The 21,279-nt window shown below is 41.4% G+C and overlaps 1 protein-coding gene across 1 annotated transcript in view; it reads right to left on the bottom strand.

The window, feature by feature from the left end:
- The window catches only part of LOC127644399 (transmembrane anterior posterior transformation protein 1 homolog), a 53,306-nt gene that overhangs the window by 13,756 nt on the left and 18,271 nt on the right, over positions 1-21,279 (bottom strand). Inside the window, exons 3-9 of the mRNA XM_052127547.1 lie at positions 14,215-14,333; positions 11,172-11,334; positions 10,956-11,091; positions 3,095-3,192; positions 2,855-2,924; positions 2,661-2,741; positions 2,467-2,576 (exon numbers count right to left, since the gene is read on the bottom strand). Coding sequence (XP_051983507.1) covers positions 2,467-2,576; positions 2,661-2,741; positions 2,855-2,924; positions 3,095-3,192; positions 10,956-11,091; positions 11,172-11,334; positions 14,215-14,333 — 777 coding nt within the window. The remainder of the gene's footprint in view (positions 1-2,466; positions 2,577-2,660; positions 2,742-2,854; positions 2,925-3,094; positions 3,193-10,955; positions 11,092-11,171; positions 11,335-14,214; positions 14,334-21,279) is intronic.

Below are 21,279 nucleotides of genomic sequence, written 5' to 3'. Positions count from 1 at the left end.
GGGGAAGGTTGCCTGCCCACTCCTGTGTCAGCAGTACACGTACACGACTCAGCGCATGGCGTGATTTAAATTGGACCCCTAGTGTCGCTTCTTCAACAACACAACGTCGAAGTGCGTGACAGATGGGGAACATCTAGGTTACGTATGTAACCTCCATTCCCTGATGGAGGGAACGAGACGTTGTGTCCTCCCGGCCACGTCGCTGAGCCGAGCCACTGTTGTGGCCGGACCATTTCTGGCTCCTCAGAAAAATCCTGAATGAAACATGTCCAGGGGTGGGACATGCAAATTCTGTCTGCCAACTTCTCATTGGCCTTTTTTCATAGATCAGAGATATATTCGGCGCTCAAGAGAGACCCCTAGTCTCGCTTCTTCGACACAACGTCTCGTTCCCTCCATCAGGGAGCGGAGGTAACACACGTAACCTAGACGTTTTTAAGGTACACACGTGAGTGGTATGAATACTTTACTTACTTCAACCAGAAATGTGGGCATTGTTTTGTGACCTAAAACTATGACTTATCATTTACATTATTATTATTTTATTATTATAATAATATAATCTAGTCGGTTACAAAAAGTACAATTTAAGCACAAGGAAAAATTATTGGTGTATATATAGTAGGGCTGGGGATTGATGCTGTTTTTTATACAAGGGACCTTCTAACTAAGTACATTAAGAAAATAATATTTTTACTAATTATATTCAATTAGTTTTACATCATTAAATCACATTTAGCTTTTTAAAAATGAACAAATCCAAGTATTCAATCAACAAATATAATATTATACTGCATATATAATTTTTTTGTTACATGTTTATTGTTTAATTGCATAATTTGTACTGTTTACAAGTATTTACATTGATTTGATGAACACATGCTAAAAACCGGCACCGTCTCATTAAGAAAACTGGCATTTCTGTAGAGCGTCTGTAAATGAGCGCATGCAAACTAGAGACTCGAATGGCTTTATCTCATCCGTGCAATGCGTGATTAGAACTAAGTGTTTATTTTTTGTTGTTTTTGATTAACAACTGATTTTAAAGAACAGAAAGGGTATTAAAAGAGACACTCCATGACAAATGGGTCATGTGGATCTCTTCTTTGGACAAACATTACACAGAACAACTGTTATTTTCAACATGCAGTGAAAGGATGTCACTGCAGAAAATTCCACCACTATTCTACACAATCACTGGGAGAGTGAAATTTAAACATTTACTAGCCAGATCCCAAATATATATATTTTTTGTCAAATAGTGTGAAATTTGGTTGCAAATGTGAGTGATTACCTATCATTGTAGAGGGCTGTACATAGAGTAAATATCGATCTTGGGAATTAAGAATCGATATCGAGATCATTCAAATGAAGATCGCAATGCATCAGAAAATGTATATATTTTTCATTCAATTTAAAACATTTTTAATATGATGTTTCCTCAGTTTCTGTGGCATTATGGGATAGTAAAGTGTCCAGTGGATGCGCACTTCAGAATCTCTGGTGGTAAGTGGAGAGCCCAAAAGTGTTATGAACATGACTGTAAAATTAGAATACTAAAAATATATTTTTTTATATATGCCTACATTTTGTTTATATTATATAAAATAAAAATGTGTATTACATTCAAGGTTAGCCCATATTAGCAATGCGAGATGTGAATAAGATCTTGCTGACTGCATTCAATGTGCTCACTGGCACATCTGCACTGATAAGAAATTACAAATTTAGACTTATTGTGGTGTTTTTTTTTCTGCCTGAAATAGTCCTTCCACAGATCTGCATAATGGCCAGTCTGGGGACTGATGAGGGTATTGCAGGACCAAGATTTGTTTTAATTAGAGGAATATTGATATTTATCAAAATATGGCATTATGTTGCTCATATACCTTAAAGGTTTACAGGGAACATTAGTGTAACTAGGTGGTAGACCAATGTTTTGATTTACATGGCCTTTGAGGTACATGGCCTAAAGTAACATAAACTTGAAAATGTATTAAAAGTTGAATCAAATGTTGAAACTGGAGTAGCATTAGGTCACATTCACAAACATTCCCTCTGTAAACTTTCAATCAGTACTGCATTTCTTTTAAAAGGAGATATTCAATATCATATTATCATATTGTGTCAAATTATTGTCCTACATTTCTACATAACTAAACTAGGGTTATCATGATACCTTCACAGCATATGGTACGATACCAGCCTATAATGATACCACGCGCTGTTTGAATGCGTTGTTCGTTATAGCGGTTACGGAATGTGGTGGGTTTTTTGCTTTTGTATTAATGCTTTACAGTTTAAATTATCAGTAATTTCGTTTTAATTATTAACCACTATTATTAATGATTATACAATATGAATATATGTTGGTACAATAGCACATTCAAGCTGTATTACAATGTGGCCTGGTTAAACCGGAGCACCATAGACCTGGCATAACATGCAACAAAAATTTGAACTCACATCTGCCGTGATGTCATTAAACTTGGTGATGAAGGCATGTTTGACAATGTCCACTGCGACCTCTGAAGCGATGACCATGCACACATCAGGAAACAACACCCACAGGTGATCTATGAGCAATAATAAATAATCAATACACACATCAATTCATATGCACAAATTCTAAGATGAATTGTCAGTGGACAACTGCACACCTGGATTCCAGGAGAACTGCTCCATGTTTCTGAGACAGACGATTAGTAAGAGTATGTAGTTTGTAAACCTTTCTTTAATGTCTATAATAACAGAGACACACAGTAACATTGAGACAATACATAAGTAAAATGACTCAATGTTTTAGTTAAACATGTTTATCATTTACACAGAGACAAAGCATACTTGCACCTACCACTATTGGACATCTGGAAAAGGTTGTTTTTCTCAAATTTCTTGAATACACTTCCTTTGATCTCTACGAACTACAAAGAGAACGCCACATATGCCAAGATAGACTTTAAAGAGTAGGTGTGAAATTATGTAATGCTGTGTATCAAAATATACAAGATAAAGAGATTCAATTCTTATTTAAACCCAACTAATCATATATGCAATGTAACAAGATTGTGACTGTGTGTGTGTGTTTACTCACATTATTAGACATCATGATGGTGAGCAGTGACTTGTTGTGAGAGTTGAAAGCCACGTTCAGTGTGGTGGCCTGAACCATAATCAGAATGGCATGCAAAACTGATTAGCAATAAAGGAAAATTATAACCAATGGCTGATTACCATATGCACATGACAATATTTATTTAAAACAGCCAATTTAAACCACCCCTGTGAATAATTTACAACAAAAAAATAAAAATATATAGGGCTGTCAATTTTACGCAAATAATCCCACCCCCAACCTGTTATATATTAACATTGCTCCTGCAGCAGTCTCACTTATTATTTATTCTATTTTTACAAGTTTTACAAGTATACAGGCATTATTAAAAATGTTTATGTATTTATGTAACAGAGTATAAAGAAAATAACAGAACGGGGCATGGGTAGCTCAGCGAGTATTGAAGCTGACTACCACCCCTGGAGTTGTGAGTTCGAATCCAGGGTGTGCCGAGTTACTCCAGCCAGGTCTCCTAAGCAACCAAATTGGCCCAGTTGCTAGGGAGGGTAGAGTCACAAGGGGTAACCTTCTCGTGGTCGCGTTTAGTGGTTCTCGCTCTCAATGGGTCGTGTGTAAGTTGTGCGTGGATTGCAGAGAGTAGCATGAGCCTCCACGTGCTGTGAGTCTCAGCGGTGTCATGCACAGCGAGCCACGTGATAAGATGGGCAGATTGACTGCCTCAGAAGCGGTGCTAACTGAGACTTGTCCTCCGCCAGCCGGATTGAGGTGAGTAACCGTGCCACCACAAGGACCTACTAAGTAGTGGGAATTGGGCATTTGAAATTGGAAGAAAAGGGGATTCAAATAAAAAGAATCAAAAGAAAATAATAGAACAATTTAGTCATAGGGACAGATTTTTTTTTCCAATGAAGAGTGTAACTTTTCATTATTCAGCAAAAAAGTGAAAACATTTAATTGTATATTTTTTAAATAAAACTTTTCAGTGACGAAGTTTGAAAAAAGAAAATCAGCAGTTAAAATTTTTTTTTTGCTTTTGATCAGATTATGGGGTGGGGGAGGGTGAGGCGTGAAATTTTTTCTTGTTGCAATTGGGGGGGGGTTAGAACTACTGACAGACCAACATTTAAAAATAGAGCAAAAGAATTTAGGCCATTAATAGTGTTATGTTCAATGATATGGAAGCAATCAATAAAAAACTAATAATATTTTATTAGCCACTATTTTTTAGGGGGCCTGAGTAGCTCAGCGAGTATTGATGCTGACTACCACCCCTGGAGTCGCAAGATCGAATCCAGAGTGTGCTGAGAGACTCCAGCCAGGTCTCCCAAGCAACCAAATTGGCCCGGTTGCTAGGGAGGTTAGAGTCACATAGGGTAACCTCCTCGTTGTCACTATAATGTGTGTGGTTCTCGCTCTCAGTGACGCGCGTGGTGAGTTGTGCATGGATGCCGCGGAGAATAGCATGAAGCCTCCACATGCACTACGTCTCCGTGGTAACGTGCTCAACAAGCCACATGATTAGATGCGTGGATTGACGGTCTCAGGCGCGGAGGCAACCGAGATTTGTCCACCGCCACATGGATTGAGGCGAGTCACTATGCCACCACGAGGACTTTGGGACATTGGGAATTGGGCATTCCAAATTGAGAGAAAAGGGGAGAAGAAAAAAAAAAGCCACTTATTGTATTGTCTAAATGCTTTACTTGTCTGTTGCCACAATATATGCAATAATGTAAAGTATTTGAATTGTTGAAAATATAATTGTGGCAGCGGGGGCGTGGTCAAGCGCCCGTCCGGGAGAGAAAAGCGGTAAGGGCGCTCACACCTGAGCTAAATGATGACTAACACCTGTGTCTGATTTCAGTAACATGAGGAGAGCGGCATAAAAGTGCAGCAGCGACGGAGCATGGGGAGCCCGACAACCCGTCCAAGAAAGACTGTGACACAAATATATGTATATATTTAGTAAAATAAAAAGCTTACCCCTTAAGCTGACGCCTGTTTCCGTCCCTTCCTTTGGCGGCTGTCACATTGGTGCAGAAACCCGGGAACATTTTTTTTTTGTTATGGAACAAGATCACCCCATAGAGTCCTCCCAGCTGGCGGAAATCCTCCAGTCCCTCGCTACTCTCCATCAAGGCCACCAACAATCCCTGCTTGAGCTCCGGCAGGATCAAGATCGGCGGTTCTTCGAGATCATGCGGGCTAAGGCAGAGGACCGACTCGCTATCCGGAGCCTCCTCAGCCAGGAGGCTGCGTCGGCCCCAGCCGCGACCCCGGACACCAACGCTACGCTGCCCCCGCCCACGTTACAGAAGATGGGGGTAGCAGATGATCCTGAGGCCTTCCTCGACTTGTTTGAGAAGACGGCTGAAATCTGGGGCTGGCCGCCCGAACAGTGGGCAGCCCGTCTAATTCCTCTCCTGTCCGGGGAAGCACAGCTCGCGGCACAACAACTGCCGGTGACGAACCTCCTGGCTTACTCTGACCTGAAGAGGGCATTCTGCAACGGGTTGGTCGTAGCCCGGAAGAGAATCGCCAGCTCTTCCGGAGCATGAAGCTTGAGAAGTCCGACCGCCCGTTTGCGTTTGCTCAACGGCTCCGGGACGCCTGTCGGCGGTGGCTGCTCGCGGGGGACCGCGACGTCGAGGGAGTCATCGATCAGGTGGTACTGGAGCAATTCGCGCAACGACTGCCCAGGAGAACGGCGGAATGGGTCCAGTGCCACCGCCCGGCGTCGCTGGAGGCAGCTGTTCCCTCTCGCTCTGCTCTCTCCACAGGGCCCATTCCTGCCCCCCGCAGGCGTGGAGGATACACCAGGCCAACTTCCCAGCCGTGGGAGAACCCGCCTAACCCTTCCCCGTCCTTCAGCCGCTCTCCTCCTCAGGTGGTGGCGCCCGCCAGCACGGGTGCGGCCGTGGCACCTGGGCCGGTCTGCTGGAGGTGCGGAGACCCGGACCACTTCCGGGATCAGTGTCCGCTGATGGAGGTGGGGACGGTGGTGCGGGTCTCCGATGTCCCGCAGGCTGCCCCCGGTCGGGCTGGTGCGTACCGGGTCCCGGTAAGGATCCAGAGGGGTACATACCAAGCATTAATGGATACCGCTGTAATCAGATCACCATCCACCAACGCTTGGTTCAACCCGGGGCTTTGGGCACAGCTAAGCGGGTGAGGGTGAGGTGTGTGCATGGGGATATTCACAAGTACCCCATGGTGACTTTAGCGATCAAATTCCGGGGAGAAAAACATAGTGTGGAGGCAGCGGTTAGTTCCGCCTCACCCATCCGCTAATCTTGGGTACTGATTGGCCGAATTTTAGAAATGTATTAGAGGGAGTTTGTGCGGATGGGTCCTGCATGAAAGTGAAGAGGTGTGTGATGTGCGATGCTTTGGCAGGGGAGGCGGAGCCGGGGCTGTCCTCGGCTGCTCCGAGTGACGAGGGAAGGGGCGAGGGGGTCACCCCTCCTCTCAGGGAGTTCCCTGAGGGGGACTTCCCCTTGGAGCAGTCGCGGGATGAAACCCTTAAGCACGCTTTTGACCAAGTGAGAGTAATCGATGGTCAACAACTCTGGCCAGGTATCGCCATTTCACATCCGTATTTTTCAGTTATTAAAGATCGGTTGTACAGAGTGACGCAGGACGCTCAAACAAAGGAGGAGGTGACACAATTGTTGATTCCACGGAGCCGCCGGGAAATGGTTTTCCCGGCGGCTCACTATAATCCTATGGCCGGTCACCTAGGGGAATGGAAAACACTTTTTCGTCTAATAGCCCGTTTCTATTGGCCGGGCATTGGCGGCGACGTCCGCAGGTGGTGTGCGGCGTGCCACGTATGTCAGCTGGTAAACCCACCGGCAACCCCAAAAGCGCCTTTGTGCCCCCTTCCATTGATCGAGGTTCCCTTCGAGAGAATTGGAATGGACCTCGTCGGGCCATTAGAACGGATGTCACGCGGACATCGCTTTGTGTTAGTCCTGGTGGATTATGCAACGCGGTATCTGGAAGCAGTGCCTCTGAGCAACATCTCAGCACGTAGTGTTGCCGGGGCACTCTTCAAGATAATCTCCCGGGTGGGGGTTCCGAAAGAAATTCTCACCGACCAAGGCACTACTTTTATGTCACGAACACTTCGCGAACTTTACGAACTATTGGGCATTAAGTCGATTCGCACTAGCGTGTACCATCCTCAGACGGATGGACTGGTGGAACGATTTAATAAAATACTCAAAAATATGATTCGTAAATTCGTGCACGAAGACGCTAGGAATTGGGATAAGTGGCTGGACCCCCTGTTATTCGCAGTACGAGAGGTTTCGCAAGCCTCCACGGGATTTTCCCCATTTGAGCTGCTGTACGGACGACGCCCACGCGGGGTCCTCGATGTCATCCGTGAAGCTTGGGAGGAGGGACCTTCTAATGCTAAAAATGAAATTCAATACGTTCTTGATCTTCAAGCAAAACTCCACACACTGGGGCAATTAACACAGGAGAATTTGCTCCAGGCTCAAGAACGCCAACACCGACTGTATGACAGGGGTGTTGAGCTACGGGAATTTGCACCGGGAGATAAAGTGCTTGTATTACTCCCAACATCGAGCTCGAAATTACTCGCCAAGTGGCAAGGACCCTTTGAGGTCACACGACGAGTAGGGGACCTCGATTATGAAGTTAAAGGTACCGATAGAGGGGGCGCGCGTCAAATATATCACCTCAACCTCCTGAAATTGTGGAGGGAAGAGGCGGCCTCTGTGACGTTGACAATGGTAGTTCCGGAGAGGGCGGAGCTCGGACCGGAGGTAAACAAAGCCTGCAATCCTAATACCCCGGTTCCTTGTGGAGACCACCTCTCACCACGCCAACTCGCAGAGGTTTCCGAACTACAAAAGGAGTTTGCAGACGTGTTCTCTCCTCTACCGGGCCGCACAGACATCATACAACACCACATCGAGACCGAGCCGGACGTAGTGGTACGTTGCCACCCTTATCGCTTGCCCGAACATAAAAAGAAAATAGTTCGGGAAGAATTGGACGCGATGCTTGACATGGGAGTAATAGAAGAATCTCACAGCGATTGATCCAGCCCGGTCGTCCTTGTTCCCAAGATCGACGGGTCTGTACGTTTCTGTGTGGATTATAGAAAAGTCAACGCGGTGTCTAAATTTGACGCGTACCCAATGCCCCGTGTTGATGAACTGCTCGATCGGTTAGGTACTGCTCGGTTTTATTCGACCTTGGATCTAACGAAGGGTTATTGGCAGATCCCCTTGACACCAATATCCCGTGAAAAAACGGCCTTCACCACGCCGTTCGGATTACACCAATTCGTGACACTTCCTTTCGGTTTGTTCGGGGCACCAGCCACGGGGCTCACGGCAAACCCGAAAAAGTGCGCGGTTGGGCGTGTGGAGGTACGGTATCTGGGGTTCCACTTGGGTCATGGCCAGGTGCGTCCCCAAATTGACAAGACCGCGGCGATTGCGACTTGCCCTAGACCCAAGACCAAAAAGGGGGTGAGGCAGTTCCTGGGGCTGGCTGGCTATTACAGACGGTTTGTACCTAATTATTCGGATGTCACCAGCCCGCTGACTGACCTTACTAAAAAGGGGGCTCCAGATCCAGTCCAATGGTCAGAGCAGTGCCAACAGGCGTTTACACAGATTAAAGCTGCACTTTGTGGGGGGCCGCTTTTGCATGCACCTGACTTCTCTCTCCCTTTTGTTTTGCAGACGGACGCTTCAGACAGAGGGTTGGGGGCCGTACTCTCGCAGGTGGTGGAGGGAGAGGAGCGCCCGGTGCTGTACATTAGCCGGAAGCTCTCCTTGAGAGAGACTAAGTACAGCACCATAGAGAAGGAGTGTCTGGCCATCAAGTGGGCGCTCCTCACCCTTCGATACTACCTGCTGGGGCGGGCCTTCACCCTCTGCTCGGATCATGCCCCACTGCAGTGGCTCCACCGCATGAAAGATACTAACGCCCGGATCACCCGTTGGTATCTGGCCCTCCAGCCTTTTAAGTTCAAGGTGGTCCACAGACCGGGGGTGCAGATGGCTGCCGCTGACGTCCTCTCCAGAAATGGGGGGGAGTGGTAGGCAGGCCGGATGACGCCCCGGCCTGAGTCGGGCGGTGGGGGTATGTGGCAGCGGGGGCGTGGTCAAGCGCCCGTGTGGGAGAGAAAAGCGGTAAGGGCGCTCACACCTGAGCTAAATGATGACTAACACCTGTGTCTGATTTCAGTAACATGAGGAGAGCGGCATAAAGGTGCAGCAGCGACGGAGCATGGGGAGCCGACAACCCGTCCAAGAAAGACTGTGACACAAATATATGTATATATTTAGTAAAAAAAAAGCTTACCCCTTAAGCTGACGCCTGTTCCCATCCCTTCCTTTGGCGGTTGTCACAATAATATTTATTTTAACCATTACATTCTAAATTACCTTTATTTGGGGGCCTTTCACAGTAAATATTGATATGCGATTAACTGTGATTAATTACGAAATTAATTTGATTAACATTTTTTATTGTTTTAATCTAATTCTGCACTTGGTTCTGCACCCTCAGCAACATGGTATTTTATATAAACTACTATTCATAATTAAACCAGGGCCAGTACTAACAAAGATTTTTATCTTACCACTAGTAGTTGTCCAAAGAGTTCCTAGCTAGGAGTTGTTCATAAAACCTTTTCACAAAACAGCTAAGAGCAAGTTTTACTAAGGAAATCTTAAAAGTAAGGCAGAGTTGACCTCGTTGTTATGGATGGCGTTATGTTTTTTGAGCGCACTCTTTTAAATCACCCACAGTGAATGGTAGAAAGGGAACAGATATTTGTCAGCTAAAACAGATGATAGATAGATAGATAGATAGATAGATAGATAGATAGATAGATAGATAGATAGATAGATAGATAGATAGATAGATAGATAGATAGATAGATAGATAGATAGATAGACAGATAGACAGACAGATAGACAGATAGACAGATAGACAGATAGATTAGATAGATTTCAGTTGATGAACATTTCAATCTGTGTTGATGTAAAGAAACGAGTGTGCATCCTGTAACAGCATCAAAACACACATACATTTTTGCCTGTGGCCCAGGAATGCAGAGTTTTTCAAACCTTTATCTATGGTGTAATTGGGTTGTTTCAGTTTTTAGGAAAGAAACTGCATCTCTTACTATGTTTACAATAATAAAATACTCTCAGGATTCAGGAAATACCTTTTTTAAGGTCAATGTCAACATTAAAATGTTTACATTATAATAATATATTATTAAAATACATATACTCAATTGTGATTCAGGTGATACCTTTTTAAACAATCTATGTAATAATAATAATAATCTAATATATTTTATTTAATGTGGATTGATGACAGCAGCCATGCATTGGATCGTTTGTGAGTCACTCTTAGGGAGTTAGAAGTTCTCAGGAGGACTTCTAAACTGTCGTGGGTTTAGGAGCGTCTTTTAGAAGCTTCTTTTAAAATACTTCATGAATTACTTTGATGAAAATTTTACAAGTCCTAAAATTAGGAGTGACACGTCCCTAATTTTTAAGAGTTGCTCCTAAATTTCCATTTAGCTTTTAGCTACTTTTGGCCTATTCAACTAGGGTGCCATGGCTATGACCAGCTTGTGCTTTTGTTTATGCGATTCACTACTACCATTGATACTTAAGCACATACATACAATATTAGTAGCAACATTTCTACTAGTTTTATTTCCCTCATGGATTACTTTAACTTTCAATAACTTAATAAATTCCCTTTCAATAAAGGTATCTGTACTTAATACAGTTCCTTTCGATAAATCTATCCTTACTTATAACCAAATAACACTATTTGGTACTTTCTACAACACTGGTGTGAAGGATACAGACATAGAGAACAGCCATGAAGAAATGTGGGATCACTCCTATATGAGCTCTCTTCCTTTCTTTAGGTTCTGTGGCAGTCCAGTACAGAGCATCCAGAATATCCTGACCAAAAGATGAAAACAAGCGATCTGCCACCTAGAAGAGAGACATAGAGGGTGTTCATTCACCTGCTGTTATTATTTGCAGTGACATATGTGAGAGTTGTGTTGCTTTACCTCTAGCATGTTGTAGATGATGTAGAGTTTGATGACAGACTGACCCCGGATCAGATGGTACATCATGGAATAATCCACATAGGTCATCATGAAATAGCACAGAACCACGATGAAACCCTTGAGAACATCACACACTTGAGCGGGCTGTAAGATTCGAGACCCACTGTGCACGGACGCACACACACACACACACACACACACACACACACACACACACATAAATACAGAAAAAAATCACCTGGTTAAACTGGCTCTGTAGACATCTGGATTCAGGTAACTGAATACTAGCCAATTCCAACCACTAAAAATGTTTCTGTTGGTAATATCTTTCACACACAGCCACTGGGTTAGTGATCATGAGTCAGATAGACCCTCAGTGGTGCATACATCATGCAAAACACATGACTTGTGCTGGGCAAATATACATAACCAAACAAATCTATTATGAGATCAGTTCAGGTTTTCTAAAAGAATAATAAAATGCATTATTATTTCTAAACAAAAGCATCTAATACTTAAATATTTTTAAAGATTACGGGTGTAAATATTTGCTCTGATGAGAATTTCATTTGATTACGATTTACTAAATGATTTGAAACATCACATATTCTGAGAATTGGTCAATTCAGAAACAATGCTAGAGTCACAAATATAATATGAGGGACAATTTACATGGTAGTGGAATACTGAAAGAAAAAAATTATAATAATGTTAGGTTTTACATTTACAGGCCTAAGAACTGTATTTTGGATAATAAATTAATGTGCAATTCATTGGATATCATTCAAATAAATATAACTGAGTATTTAATTCTGTAACCAAAGAATGAATTGCCATTGTCAAGTGCATTTCTACACCGATATAAGGACGTTATGTTCTACAACATAAATTACACACTTCAATATGGGGCGGCTGTGGCTCAGGTGGTAGAGCGGGTTATCACTAATCGCAGGGTTGGCGGATCGATTCCCAGCCCACATGACTCCACATGCTGAAGTGTCTTTGGACACTGAATCCCAAGTTGCTCCCAATGCCAGGCTAGCGCCTTGCAAGGCAGCCGTCACTGGTGTGTGAATATGTGTGTGAATGGGTGAATGAGATGCAGTGTAAAGCTCTTTGAATACTGCTAAGGTTAAAAAGGCACTATATAAGTGCAGACCATTTACCATTACTATTTACAATACCTCAAACCTGAACTTTGAAGCCACTGTATTTTTTTTTTTAAAGTAAGCAATTCAATATGGCTTCAAAATTCACATTGAAAAATATTATTATAAATTATAAAAACCTATAGGAAAATCTCAAGGGAACCCATGGCAAATTCCTTTCTGGGTGAACAGCTCTATAGCTTCACATGTTTAAGTAAATCACACTGTCATCCTGTGGCTGATCATAGAAGTACAATCTAAATACTGAAAGATAAACTTTAAATGTGTTGCGATGAGGACAGTGTTTTAGTATTCCAGGATAAAATCCAAGCACAAAAGCACAAGATTAGACTGTAGCCTGTGTGAGAAAAAAGAAAAGGTGAATGAAATTGTATGTTTGTGTGCATTTAGCCACTGCATTCACACCAGCACGGTTGTGTATTCAAAGCAGCTGCAGTCAATGTTTTCTGCATACCTGCTCTTTTTGCAGTAGGGGCATATACTAGCCCTGCAGGCAGAAGAATATAGCGTGAACAGCAGCTACACCCATATGAACAATTATTTTGGCCTCTGTCTCCATGCATCAGTGTTGGGCAAAATTCAGGATTTAAGAATTTCATTTCATGAGATGGAATTTGAACTGACCACGGCCCACAGGATGTTGAATTGGAATTTGAATAACAGGAAGAGGAATTACTGAACTGCAATTAAAAAAGTCACAATCAGTTCAATTATAAATTGCATTAGTCTAACACTAATTGGACTAGTGTTTCAAAATTAAATCATTATCATTTTTCATTCTTTTTTGCAATTATGCCTATTTATTTAATGATATGCAGATTTTTTCTCTCAACATATTAGACATATTTCTCTAAACTAAGCTGTCAAAACTGTTAAAACAACTAATAAAGCCATCACAACTAAACAATTTTACTTTTCCCATTTAGCACCACAAAATGTCCACCATAATAGTGAAATCAGAATTTTAATCTTCTAGACCCTTTTGGGGAATGAAGCATTCTTCTATCATGGTCCATAAAATGAAAGTTAATTAAGTATAATGATCTATAAATACATTAAATACAAATGTATATTTTAAGCATTGATTATTAATATCATATATTTCTGCAAATTTCAAATATGCTGTGTGCATGATAACATGTTTATGTGTAATTCATACTGAAAAATGAAATGTTATATTAAAATTACACTTTAACAACATTAATATGAATTTCTTTTAATTTTAATTCTCCTTCCTTAAAGTTTAACTCAGAAAGGTTCTTTTACTTCTAAAGAAATTAATTGTAATATTGAAACATATGTATACAATCATGACCCATTATGAAGACTTCAGTCATATCAGTAACCTTATAAAAGCTCTTTTATTCTACATGGAGCAGGGGTGCCACATGGTTAACATTACATGACCAGCTGAATACTTCTTGCTTAATCTCGGTAACTGCCCTGTTATTGGACACTTTCATTCACGGATTTACATTCATCATGGCTTACTTTGCATACTTAACTTCTAATATGGCATAGGTAAATGAAAACTAATGTTTAAATGCAACAACATCCAGGCCACTAGGTGTCAGTGTAAGCAACGTAAGCCACTTTTAAATACTTCAAAAAATTACTGAGTATACCTTTAAATTCAAATATCAATTGAAAAACACATCCTGTTTGCTACATCAATTCAAATTCAGGAATTGAACAGGAATTTAAAAGGCACTCTCAATTCTGAATGGCATTCAACCCAGTGTCTGTATGCAGTAAAACAGTAAAAGGATGAGGTAGGCAGTTCAGATAGTTTTGCCTGTAGTATTATAAGAATCTTATAAAAGGCCTACTATTGGGAATATTCCCCTATGTGTATCCTGAATAAAGTGTGTTACCTAAGGCCGCAGCAAGGCAGTGTCAGCAGTCTGATCAGGGCCAGCAGCACTCTGAGGGGCAGCAGAGTGAACACGTACAGAAACACATCCAGACACAGCAAAAACCCAAAGATCATCAGCTACAGAGAGAGAGAAATAGATCAGTGACAGTCCTGGATGTGGAAAACATGTTATTGACTGACCTCACATATGAACTAAAACTTCTCAAACATTGCTCTTCATCAAGTTAAAGCAGATATGTCATGTGCATGTCAAATTGTTCTATCTTTACTAAAATACAGCTTGAATACATCTATTAACTTGTAATTAAGCAAACTGTTGATTTAACAAAGGTGTTCCCAATATTTTTGTCTCATAAGAGGAATTGCACACCCGAGGAGGCTTTTCCCTCTTGCATTCGAACACACGAAAGGAACCTCCGTTGTAACATCATCTACAGCTTTTTCATTTTCTTCTGACTTTGCTTGTACGTTCAATTCAATGGCAACAACAAAATCAACAACGTTGATGGAGGACGCCAGGATCAGAGCTACACTTTTGTAAGGGCATTTTGTTTTACACAAAATGTGTCTTCAGGTTACAGTCTTTACACTGGGCGCATGAGCCATGCGGTGCTGGGCCCCTGAAGCAGCAGTGAGAGCAGAGATAATGCCCTTAGCCTATTTTAACCAATTAGCACAAGCTGAACTCAGCGAAAACATGCTGAAATGCAGTATAAACCTATTTATCAACACAATCTTTTAAAATAAATGCTTTTACGACTGCAAATGCTATACTGAACTACTCACCCACTGACTTAAAGACGTCTTGAAACAAGTTAACCAAGCAGTAACATTTATACAGATACTTTGTTGGTTTTATGTTATTTCTGTTAAGGGATGAGGGATAGCAGGCTAGCAGCTAAAAACATTTTTACAAATGGCAGCTGCGGACACCTCTCATTTCTGAGTGCTTTGAGCATCATATGTTTTTGACAAATCACAGGCTGCGGTAGCCAGATCTTGCGGTAGACAATAGCCCTTTTCCAGAGAAACTGTAATGGTTCTCGTGTCGAGGCTGTGCCTGGAAAATCTGAAATCTGAAGCTTATCGCTAAATGGCCGCACTTTTCCATTGACTCGTAACTGGTTAAGTGGCTACATGGTTTTACTTGACTAACTCACCAGCTCAATAACAAACATGGTGCTTCACAGTGTTGGTGTACAGCATTTACTTCTGTTTTTGAGGACATATTTACACACAAAGAGAAATGCAATCCAACTCTATTACATTGTTCAACAAGATACAATACTGAGAAAATACTACCCCAAGATGACAGGTAATGAAATTACATTAGGCTTAACTTGTGGCATCAATATTCAAATTTTTTAAGCAGATATTTAAATGTATTTTTTTGCAATAGCATATAATATTATTGTGACAGGCCGGAGGGTGGGGCCGGGTCGTGATTCCGCGCACCCGGCCCCTATTCAGACTAATTAGCCCTCGGGAGGGATAAAGGCCGACCAAAGACGAAAGTGCAAGAAAGAGAGAGATTTACGGACAGCTGTCCGACACCTGTTTGTCTTTTAGGTTGAGTTTTATTTTAAACTATTATTTATATTGTCAAGCTGGTTCTCGCTTCCTCCTTTTCCATTAATCCCTTTACACTGGTGCTGGATTCCTCCATCCGCCGGAGGATGGAGGAGCCCGGCCGCCTGGAAGCGGAGGAATGGCCGCCGACCGCAAGGGGAGGAGGGGCTCCCAACCAACCGCCTGGAGCGGTTACCGCTGCCAGGGGTGGGGGAGACCCCTACCGTCCACATCAAAAACAGGGCGGGGAATTCCGTCCACCAGGGTCCGGAGGACAGCGTCCGATCCACCCGGGGAGGCGCAGCTGTCGTCCACAAGAGGGTGGAGGAGTGGCCGAGGACCAAACCACGGCATCTCAGAGAACCAGCGAGTAAGGTTTTTTTTTTTTCTTCTCTCTCTCTTTCTCTCTCTCTCTCTGCGCATGTGCGAGTGTGGTAGGGTGAGTGAGCGTGCTGGTTAGAGCGAACGTGGATTTTGAGTATTTTGAGTGTGTTTTTCTATTTCTCTTTTTCCTTTTTTCTGGTTTTGGTGTTTTTCTTTTGGTTTAGTTTCACTGGGTATTGAGGCCGCTCGCGGCTTTTTGTCGCGTGTCGGTATGGCTTCTGAGGTTGGGCAGGGAGTCTCGCACCTGTCGATACGTAATGGTTGCAGGTGTGTGCCTGATATTGGCGTGAGCGTGGAGGATGTTCTCGTGGTGGTGGGAGGAATTATAGGTTTTGAAAATGTTCTATCGGCATCGCGTATGAACAAAGCTGTTGTCATGTTTTTAAAAACAGAGCAGTTAGTTGATCAGATGAGTGAGAATGGTTTATGGATTAAGGAAACCTTTGTGCCCGTTACTCCTTTAATGGCTCCGGCTACTAAAGTAAATATTTCCAACGTACCGCCTTTTATCTCAAATGACGCGATTGTCAAAGAGTTAACCCGATACGGTAAAGTTGCGAGTCCTGTTAGGAACATCCCTTTGGGATGTAAAAATGCTGATCTTAAACACGTTTTGTCGTTTAGAAGGCAAGTGTTAATGTTTCTGACTTCAACAGAGCGCACATTAGAGATCTCGTTTCGAGTAAGTCATGGAGATGGATCATATATGCTGTATGCAAGTACAGATAATTTAAAGTGCTTTGAATGTGGAAATATAGGCCATAAACGTTTCACCTGTCCTAATAAAAAAGCGGATGTTGAGCAGCAGCTGCCTGTTAATGTTACTGAAGATGGATCAGTTCATCATAATGATACCAGTGATACCGAGGATAACACGGCAAAAACACAGGACAAACAAGTACTTAAGAAACCAAACAAAAGGCCGTTGGAGGAGGTCTACGGGCACAATGAGGTGAGTAAAAGCGATGCTGGTATGGATGTGGAGAGAAGTGAGCAGGCTGAATGCAGTTCTGTGTTTGTCATAAATGATGATGTTGAGGAAGTAAAAGAAAATGAGTTTGTATCTCAGACTGTTATAGAAATAGCTGAGAAATGCTCGGTGGATGATATAGATGGGCTATCTCAGTGTACAGATGATGGACATTGGTCTGAGGGGTCAGAAATATCAAAAATAGATACAGAAGATTTGTACACTGTGGGACAAATTAATGCTTTTCTGGACGAGACAAAAGGTAAAAGCATAGAAGTGAGTGATTTTTTCCCAGATTTGGAAAAGTTTATCTCATCTGTAATGTGGGCAAGGAAAAACTGCAGTAATGATGAGTTATCAGAACAGAAACGTTTTAGGTTGAAGAAACATATAACTGGAATTCGGAAAAAGTTTGAGAAAGGGAAAGGGAAATCAAAAAGAGGAAAATATAACTAATTGCTATGGCTAATATACATCTCTGTCTGATTAGTTTTTTCTAATCTTCTTCTTTCTTATGGAAACCTTACGTGTGGGATCTTTAAATGTCAATGGGATGAGGGATAAGAGTAAAGCTGATACTGTGATCAATTTTATTAAGTTAAAGAAATTAGATGTTATTTTCTTACAAGAGACTCACAGTGATGCAAACAATAAGGTTGACTGGCGATTGTGGTGGAGGAATGAATGTGTGCTCACACATGGTACTAATCTGAGTGCAGGAACTGCTATTATTTTTTCTCCTTCTATAAAAGCAAAAGTTTTGGAAAAAAGTGAAATCGAACCAGGAAGATGTTTAGCAGTTAAGGTTGATTTAAATGGTCTTGTTTTTATGTTTGTGAGTGTATATGCACCTAACATAGGAGCTGAGAGAATTATTCTTTTTGATAAATTAAAAGGTTTTTTAGGAAAGCAGAAAGGTAATTTTTTTACTATCTTAGCTGGGGATTGGAATTGTACAATTAATGCTTTGCTTGATAGAAATGGAGAAGAACCCCATTTTCAGTCATCTGCAGTACTTGACAATGTCATTAAAATCTCTAATCTTACTGATATATGGAGAGAAAATAATCCTTTTGTTAAGCAATATACATGGGTAAAGGTTAGTGATGGGAGGATTTCAGCAGCACGATTAGACAGACTGTACATATCAAATAGTATGAAAAGTAGAATTTTTAATACAGCTATTGTCCCCACATCTTTCACTGATCACAAATTAATCACTATTGATTGCAACTTGAACTATAAGAAAAATAGAAGTGTTTACTGGCATTTTAACGTCAAATTGCTACAAGACAAGGTTATTTGTGATTTTTTTAAACACTTTTGGGAGACATGGAGAAAAGAAAAAACAAGATTTGATAATGTTATTTTATGGTGGGAAATTGGTAAAGCTCACATAAGGGATTTTTGCCAGCAGTACACATCTCACTATAATTTTTGTTTGAAACAGTCTCTGGAATGGCTTGAAAAGGAAATCCTTGCCATTGAGAAAAATATGATAGGAGATCTTTCTTCCAATGTGCATGAGTGGTCTGAGAAGAAATCAAAATTAAGCTCTATTTTAAATGAAAAGGTTAAAGGAGCTCTTGTTAGAAATAGATTCTTATCTATAAAGGATATGGACAGAGTCCCACCTCTTTTTTTTTCAATCTAGAACGCAAGAGTGTACAAGTTAACCAAATGCATAACCTGAAGGATGACAATGGACAATGTACATCTGAGCCTGTGGAAATCGCTAGGATAGCAGTTAATTTTTATTCACATTTATACTCACCTGAGAACATAGACATGCCGATACAAAATGGATTTCTACAAGATCTTCCTTGTCTAAATGAAGAAGATAAACAAGCATTGGAGTCTGGATTAACTTTCTTGGAATTAAGTGATGCCGTAACGGGTCTTTAGTCGGGTCAGTACCCCAGGCATAGATGGACTTCCTGGTGAATTTTATAAACATTTCTGGACAATACTTGGATCTGATTTATTTGAGGTGCTTAAGGAATGCAATCGTATTGGTATTCTACCCAAGAGCTGCCAACGGGCTGTTTTAACATTGCTTCCAAAAAAGGTGATCTTACCATATTAAAGAACTGGAGACCTTTGGCAATTCTCTGCACTGACTATAAAATTTTATCAAAGTGCCTTGCCAATAGATTGAACAAAATATTGTTCAAAATTATACACAAAGATCAATCATACTGTATAAAAGATAGATGTATTGCTGACAATTTGCACCTAGTACGTGATGTTATTGATTATGCAATGTGTAATAATATTGATGTAGGAATACTGTCAATTGATCAGGAGAAAGCTTTTGATCGTGTTGATCATCAATATCTTTTTAAAGTTTTAGAAGCTTTTGGTTTTGGAGAAAATTTTAGAAAAATTATAAAGTTGTTGTACAATAATGCAGTATGTATGGTAAAAATAGCAGGAGGTTTGAGTGTCCCTGTAAAGGTACAGAGGGGTATAAGACAAGGATGCCCTCTTTCTGGTCAGCTTTATAGTTTAGCTATAGAACCTCTTCTATGTAAATTAAGAGTGAGTTTAATGGGTTTGGAGGTAAAGGTGCTATTTTTAACTGAGTATGTAAAGGTTTCAGCCTATGCTGATGATATTACTGTTGTTTTAAGGGATGTTAAGGATGTTCAGGTTTTAAAAGAGGTTTTATTAAGCTATGGTAAAGCTTCATCTGCAAAAGTTAACTGGGCAAAAAGTGATGCATTGTGGTGTGGTTTAGACCACAACACTCCAGCTCTCCCAAGTAATTTAAAATGGGGAAAATCTGGGATTAAATATTTGGGGGTGTTTTTAGGAAGGGAGGATTACAAGAGACAGAATTGGGAGGGCCTGGTGGAGAAGGTGTGTGCTCGGTTGTCTTGCTGGAATTGGTTGCTACCACAGTTATCCTATAGGGGAAGAGTCCTGGTCTGCAACAACCTTGTAGCCTCAATGCTATGGCACAAAATGAACATTCTGGAACCTCCTGAAGATTTGGTTGAAAAAATCCAAAAATGCTTAATAGACTTTTTTGGTCTGGTAACCACTGGATAAAAGCATCACTTTTGTTTCTACCCAGACAAGAAGGTGGACAAGGACTGGTGGATATAAAAAGCAGAATTAAGACTTTTAGACTACAGACAGTAAAAAGATATCTCTACTGAGTGGATGTAAGCTGGTCTGGAATAACCTGTGCCCTCCTTAAAAGAGCAGGAGGGATGGGGCTGGATAGACATTTGTTTCTCCTGGACCTTCAAAATGTTGATCTGACTGGACTAACTTCCTTTTACCATTCAGTGTTCAAAGCCTGGAGGACCTTTAATATCTTGAGAGACAAAGCGGATGAGGGAGGTCTCTGGTCAAGGGAAGAACCTCTAATGCACAACTCTATAGTGGACTCAGTGATTTTAAAATCCCCATCTATGAGGAATCTTCTAAAGGCTGCAGGAGTTGTAAAAATTGGACACTTAATAACTTCAGATGGATGGATATCTCCTGAAATGCTAGCTTCCAAGATTGGAATAAGATCAACTCGTTGGACACAAAGACTGTTAAATGAAATCCTTGAGAGCCTATCGATGGATTTTAAACGCAGAGTGGAAGCAACTAATGAAGATATGGATTTAACTTTTCCTGAACTAAGAATAATTCCATCTGTGGGTATTTTTGAAGAAAAGGAGGGATCTTTGTTGACCTTCAAGATACCTTTATTGGACTGTTTCAGTAAAACTGAGAAGAAAGCACTGTGCGTTACATGTGTAAAAGTTTCACACTCTCTTTCTTTAGGAGGAGTTAAAGAGTCAAAATGGCAAGAGCTATTTGGATCAGGCTCTTCCCGAAGGGTTGCTGGAGGGCCTTGTACAAGCCTCCCATTGAAAAAAAGGACTGGTGATCTTCAGTGGAGAGTTGTGCATGGGTTAATAGCTACAAACAGATACAGAGCACACCTCGATCCCCAGGTTCAGGAGGGATGTCCTTTTTGTGGGATGACTGAAACTGTCTTTCATTTATTCTTCCAATGTGGGAGGCTTGTGCCTTTACTTTCTCAATTGGAAGAATGGTGTACAGTTTTGGGAGAAGTGTTTTCACCTATGTTATTTATTTATGGACCAAAGTATAGCAGAAACAGAAAGCAGATCC

The sequence above is a fragment of the Xyrauchen texanus genome, chromosome 5 (genome assembly GCF_025860055.1).
Source record: "Xyrauchen texanus isolate HMW12.3.18 chromosome 5, RBS_HiC_50CHRs, whole genome shotgun sequence".
In the NCBI taxonomy this organism is placed as follows: domain Eukaryota; kingdom Metazoa; phylum Chordata; class Actinopteri; order Cypriniformes; family Catostomidae; genus Xyrauchen; species Xyrauchen texanus.
The sequence above is the reverse complement of the archived record's forward strand: the minus strand, read 5'-3'. Positions and strand labels throughout refer to the sequence as shown.